The sequence below is a fragment of the Hydractinia symbiolongicarpus genome, chromosome 15, assembly GCF_029227915.1.
Source record: "Hydractinia symbiolongicarpus strain clone_291-10 chromosome 15, HSymV2.1, whole genome shotgun sequence".
Lineage (NCBI taxonomy): Eukaryota > Metazoa > Cnidaria > Hydrozoa > Anthoathecata > Hydractiniidae > Hydractinia > Hydractinia symbiolongicarpus.
This window is the reverse complement of record NC_079889.1, coordinates 7,066,304-7,072,981: the sequence shown is the minus strand read 5'-3', so window position 1 is coordinate 7,072,981 and position 6,678 is coordinate 7,066,304. Positions and strand designations below refer to the sequence as shown.

Sequence of the window (6,678 nt, the reverse complement as noted above, 5' to 3'; positions counted from 1 at the left end):
AGCCGATAAAAATTCTGACAGTTTAAAGTCAATACATGTAACAATTTGAGACTTAATTACTCTTTCATAGAATTTAGAAAATATATTCAACACACTAACTGGCCTATAGTTGCTCACACTAAACTTATCTTTTCCTCCTTTTTCTAATGGGGACAAAATAGCTCTTTTAGCTCCTTCTAGGAAAACAGAAAGAAGAATGCTGCTGTTTATTGGATTTGTTATGTGTTTAATCAAATAAGGCTTTGACAATTTGCTGTAACTTTGTCTTCCCCAGAAGGCACACCCACTTTGATGTCACTAAAAGGTTTAGACTTCTGATTCATTCACTTCTTTAAAATAAAATAAATCATCATTTTTGTCACTAGGATGAGAATTCTTGATTTCAACAATACTCGGATGATTTTTAAATTTTTCTTTGATATTATTGATAACTTTGAGCCCACTTATCAATTTCTTGTTGTTTAAGTGATCTGGTTTAATTCCGCTAGATTTTCTATATTTATATACTCATTGTTAAAAACTTCAACTAGTTCACTTCCGTTATTATCTTATCATTACGAACAATCATTATTTTCTTGTTACCTGTTCGGACTTATTCGTAATAAAAAGGTTAACTATTTTCCAAAAAGTTTTATTAGTTATTATTCCATTTTCCATTACGCTGTTAAAATGATCTCTTATCACTTTTCGTCTCAAATTAACGCATTTTTTAATTTTTTCATCAATAAAAAAAATGATTCGTTCGATAACAAACAGAAAATGGAAGGTTCGGGCAAGGAAATTCGAAATGTGTTTGGTTTATTTGAAGAGAACGAGGATGATGATCTATATAATAATACGGAGCTTCTGTCTGTGACTGTTACAAAGACGATATTTTTTACCACCCGAATGCGCGATTTTTAAGATTTTTTGTTTTGTTTACATTTGTCTCGTAACTGTTAGAAACCACGTGATAGAGAATAAGCAGTATGATTCGCACAAATACGTACTTTCGAACGGGACGGCATTCGAATAGAAAGTTTCCTTGGCGTAAAAACAAACAAACATAAAAATCTCTCGAAATAGTTCTCGACAAAAGGCGAACTAAAGAAGCGGATAAAAATGTCTTATTTTCGACGATCCCTTAGTCATAAAAAGTGCAGATATTAAGAGCAAGGAAAGTCAAAGTGAAGAAGTGGAGTGGATTAAAAAAGCATATAATTTGGAACAGGATTAACATCGACACACAAAACAACAACAAAAGAACGGGTCCCTTCGTCTTCAAAAAGTTGCAAAAGGGTGAAATGGTAAAGTGTTTCAAAAAAGAATATATGCGAAAGAAAGAAAAGTCCAAGTGAAGAAGTAGAAGTAAAAGTAGAAAAGTGAAGTTGGAAGCCACAATAAGTTACTTCGGAAGTGAAGAGTGGAGCTAGAAGTAGTAAAGTTAGAAGTACAAAATGAAGTGACTTGGAATTCAGAAAAAGTAAGAACTTTGATACTTTTAGACGTTCCGTTTTTATATGTAGGACACTTAAAATTGTCAAGGAGAATCGTATTCTCAAAAAGAATCCATTATAACTTCAAATTCTTAAAGTTTACCGCGTTTTTTATAAAGAAGCTAGCATGTTTTTTTGTTTGCATAATTAATGTATCTTCTGATGCATAACTAATGTATTTGTCTTAAAATTCAAAATGCTACATAAAGCTGCAATGTGCTCGCGAAATAGAAAATTCTGGTTTGTTGAACTAACTGCAAATGTCATAATTTTTACATAGCTATTGTTTTCCTTTATATGTGTTTTACTAAGCATAAATAGCTTGCTATAGCCGCAGCTAAGTCTCCCCAGCTTAAGTTTATTTAACTGGGTGTCCTAGCTACTGTTAGCTAGCTAATGTTTAGCTTCAAGAAGGCTCCATCACATAGTTAGCTCTAACCTATAGATGGATTGCGTGTTGACGGAACCGAACGCATGCGCACTAGGTGGCAGGATAGTTGCGCTAGTTTGGTGGAGGCGACAAAGTGAAAACAAAAGGTTTTGGTTGTGATTTGTACTTATATTTGAAGAAATGCCTGATTCTTGTTGTGCAGTAGGCTGCTCCAATAAAAGAAAAAAAGGTGGAAAATTAAAATTCTATTGCATACCGTTCGGTCACAACGAAGAAAGCAAGAAACTTCGTCAACTTTGGGTACAAGCAATAAAGAGAGAAAAGTGGACAGAAAGACAAATAGATAACTCAAGAATTTGTAGTGAACATTTTATATCTGGTAAATAAAAACACTTTTTTCTATAAAACATAATTTTTAACAAAAATTGCAGCAAGAAATTTTCCAAAAGGAAAAAGAAGGCATTCAAAAAGAGTTATCTACAGCTAGAGTAGAATTATTAGAACTTAAGAATGAGGTGGTTCAACCTTTAGAAAATGCTTCAAGCACCAAATTTCCTTATGATACTGTGGTTGCTGAAAATAGGTTGAATTTTTATACTGGGATTACCACGCCTGGTTTATTTGAATGGTTTTTGTCGTTATTTGTTAGAAAAGTAAGATATTTTAGTGAGAAACTTTCTCATAATGATCATTTGTTGCTGGTGCTTATGAAGCTAAAACTAGGTCTATTAAACAAAGATTTAGCTTATCGTTTTGGCTTGAGCGAGACAGTAGCTTCTCGAATATATCGTAGATGGATCCCTATCATATCTAAGGAGACATGCCATTTAATAATATGGCCTGATAGAGAAGCCTGGCGACGTCATTTGTCAAACAGCTTTAAAAAAAATTTTCAGAATTGTACATGCATAATTGCTGAACGACCATATAACCTAAATGCACGTGCACACACATGGTCCAACTACAAAAATACTTGCACAATGAAATATCTTATCGGAATAACACCAGCTGGGCTGTTAGCTTTTTGCCACGTGGTTATGGTGGTCAAATTTCTGATAAGGAAATAACAACACAAAGTGGATTTCTTGATAAGTTGCAGCATGGCGATTGTATGTATACTGGCTGATCGTGGTTTTACGATAGCACAAGAGCTTGCTACTAGTGCAAGTGATGTGGCGATATCCCGGAAAATTTCCAATGTTCGTATACATGTAGAACGTGTTATTGGAAGACTTCGAAAGTTTCGTATCCTGCAGTCAATTATTCCAATATCGCAAATTGACTTAATAGATTCTGTTATGTCAGTTATATGTGTGTTAGTAAACATTAACAAAAGTGTACAATAGGTTTTTATTGTAATGTTTTTTTGTTTTTGCATGTTTCGCAAAACCATTTTTCAGAAGGTGCACGGAGTAAATTTACGCAGCAATAATGACACCATTCTATTGCACAATTTTTGCCATCGCATGCAATCATTGGTGGCAATTTTGATCTTTTGCAAATACAATACAGCTTTTCTGTCCTGTCACTTTCTTGATCCATGCTTCGTGTCACAATTTCTGGCAAAATCATTGGGAAAAAAACGTGCTCAATTTTTGATATCAATTTTTTACAAAATTTATATTTTTATCACTCCACACAAAAAAGTAACCAAATTTTGTGTTTGTAACAATTATTTGCTTTTGGATTTGGAAATAATACTGGTGATTTGTTTTCATGTTGCCATCCGAATCACTAGGGAATGTTTTATCACACTCGACATCATCCAAACCTGAGCTGTATTTATAAGGACATTTTACTTCTAAAACGTCTAAGCCGTGACATTTACACAAAACAAGAGCATCAGGTGATGCTCCCATAAATGGGTATTCTTCTGACACATGTAAACCAGTTTCTTTTACAATAACGTTTTCATGATTTTTTGTGAACTCTTCAACAAATTTTTTTCTAGCAGTTGCTTCCATGTCAATACCGTATTGTTGTGCTCTTACAATTATATTTGTAGAATATTGCATGATTGTTTCTGCAAATTTTTTTTTAGAATTTTCATTATTTAGGTTTAAACTATATGCTCTTTTTGAGACAGATGCTGTGATTCTACCTGCTCTATGAATTTGCCATGCTGTTGACAAGCGCTGTTCTCTTGTAACTTTCGTTAAATTTTTGTACTGACTGTCACAGTAGCCATTTTTGTATTCGTAATAAAGTTCTCTGCACTCTGATTGAATTTCTTCAGGATTATTATTAATTAATTGTGGCTTAAAAAGGCTTTTCCAAGGTTCAGGAATGCTATATAATTCGGTTTCGTCAGCAGTGTCAGTTTCACTATTGGTAACTGTAAAATCTTCTGGATCATTGTCGTATAGGCTAGTAAGAATTGCAGCATCTGGATTTACTGTATAAAGTTCTTTTAATTTTGGTTTATGAAACTCATTATTTAAATGTGTGAGATCCCTGAAAGAAAAAGGCTTCTTCATTCTATCCGACACAACTTTTTTTCTTTGGGTACTGTTTGCTTCTGCTTTGGTCTGCTGAAGTCTATCTCAGTCATAAGAGCTTGTTCTGCGAATCGTCTAGAGCGTTTCCAAGCGCAAAGTTTACTTGTACATGCAATTTTGTTTATTCCTAATAATGCACCGGCTTGCAGCTTAAATAATAGAGCCCCAACATGGCTGCATGCTGAACCAAGTCTAAACAAAATGTAGTGTATTAGAGCTTGGTTGCCTAATAAGTTATATACACAATGTTTAATAACCTGCTTACCCGGCCTTGCATGTGCAGTTTGCAGTAAGGTCCCAGCCACCCTTCTTATGTAATGCAACCCATACTTCATATAGTTTTTGTTTTTGGCCTTGTCTTTGACTTGGTAAAACCTTTAAAATAAAAATAGAGCATTAAGGGAGCAGTCATAAAAAATAAAAAGCTAACAATATAGCAAAGACAAACAAACCTCTGTTTTAATTTAACAAAATTCGCTTTCTGCATCAATGTTATGATAATAGACGTCTTGTACATGACCACATAAAAAAAGTTATATAAATCCAATGATTCGTGAGTGATACCACTACTAGGACTTTTCACTAAGTACATATGGATATCTCCAAATGTTATATCTGGTAAATACTTTGGATCGTTTTGCCAGTCTTTTTTTAAGGTATAAGGATCTGGCAATACCTCATCATTGGCTAGGGTGAGCTTTTTAATATACGAAGTTTTCTCATCCTTATCAAGCTAATGAAAATAACTTGAATCTGACCACATGGCGTCCTAGTTATTTCTGCAGCAACGACAAACAGACCGGTTAATTTCGGCGAACGTATTTTTTTGTAAACCTTGGGAGATGTGAATTTGGTGGCCTATGAATTAGAAAAGCACTATACGTGCGCTGGCGCTCGCTGTTTTTTATCCTGCCAGCTTCCACAAGGTCCGAGAAAATGTAAACAAATGACAACACAACGCAAGCCATCTATAAGTTACCATAAATCTCCAAATAAACGCCCCCCATCTGTTAAACGCCTCCCTCTAATAAACGCCCCCCTTAAGATCCGAAATATTTTATAAACGCCCCCTCTTTTAAACGCCTCCTCTATTAAACGCCCCCCCCTCGAGAGGGGCGTTTTATAGAAGCACTTTTAATAAACCCCTATTAATTCCCTACTCGCAAACGGGTCAACCCCTATTATGTAATAGCTTATAGATGATACAAGAGAAGGAAGAGAAATCAATTAATGATGAGAATTTTTTTTTTTAAGAAATTACAGGAAACTTCCGGTATAAAGACTTTTTTTGGTGAATAAGTTCCAAGGTTTTGTAAGTGTTCTTTCGTTGATGTAGCTGCTCGTCCAACACACATGAAATCCGTTTGGATTTGGTGAAACAATCAAATTTACCAGGAACGACCAAACCAATTTCGCGCTAACGTTTACTCATCACTGTCACATTTTTAAAGATTTTTGGGTCAGCGTTCAAAAAATGATGAAGGAGACTTGATAATTCTATTGGGGCATGCCCAACCAGTTCTGTTTCCCCATCCTTTTCTTTAAAAATTCCAATTGCACACTCATCATTTTCCAAGGCTTCATCTCTACCGTCCGGTTTAGCAATCAGTTTTTCATTTAAAACGAGAGTCCAGTTGGCTTTGTGAACATGATGCCCACGTATTAAACTTCTGTATTTTACCCTGTCAAGAAGCTGATATTTACCAAAAGACTTTACTCTAGCCATGTTAAAATCAAAGTCTTTACGTTTAGTGGTAAAAAAAAGGTTCAATGATTTATTTTCAAAATATTCGAATCTAAAACATGTTCGAATGTTGTAAACATTAAACCCGTTAAACATTCGAAACTTTCTTTCTCAAAGATGGCTTCACAAGAAACATTCCACAAGGGACAGAAACGTAATACATATTCTATGGAATTTAAAAAACAAATTATAACGTTTGCAGAAATAAATTCAAACAGAAGTTCTGTATTGAAATTCAAGATTGAGGTAAAGAGAGTACGAGAATGGCGTCAAAACAAGGACAAAATTGTAGTTATGAAAGACAAACGCCAGAGGCTCGAGGGTGGTAGTAGAAAGTTAACTGACCAACAACTGGAGGATGATATTCTAAAATGGATACTAGAACGGCGTGGTAATATGCTTTGCTTGAACCAAAACGTTAATTTAGAACGGGTTTACTGCTCACTAATACCTTTGTACTTATGTAAAAATACAGTGTTTTTCACGTTATACTGTTTATATCAATTCCCTTAGCCGAAAAATTTTAAACTGGTTTTTTTTTAATCAACTTTTACATACCTTCTTTTACAG

General features: G+C 34.4%; 1 protein-coding gene across 1 annotated transcript; it reads left to right on the top strand.

The window, feature by feature from the left end:
* The first annotated feature begins 1,920 nt into the window (after positions 1-1,920).
* On the top strand, positions 1,921-2,933 carry LOC130628667 (uncharacterized). The gene is made up of 3 exons (XM_057441652.1): positions 1,921-1,999; positions 2,045-2,166; positions 2,298-2,933. Exons 1-3 carry the CDS (start codon positions 1,921-1,923, stop codon positions 2,931-2,933), a joined length of 837 nt encoding a protein of 278 aa, XP_057297635.1.
* The last annotated feature ends 3,745 nt before the right edge of the window (positions 2,934-6,678 follow it).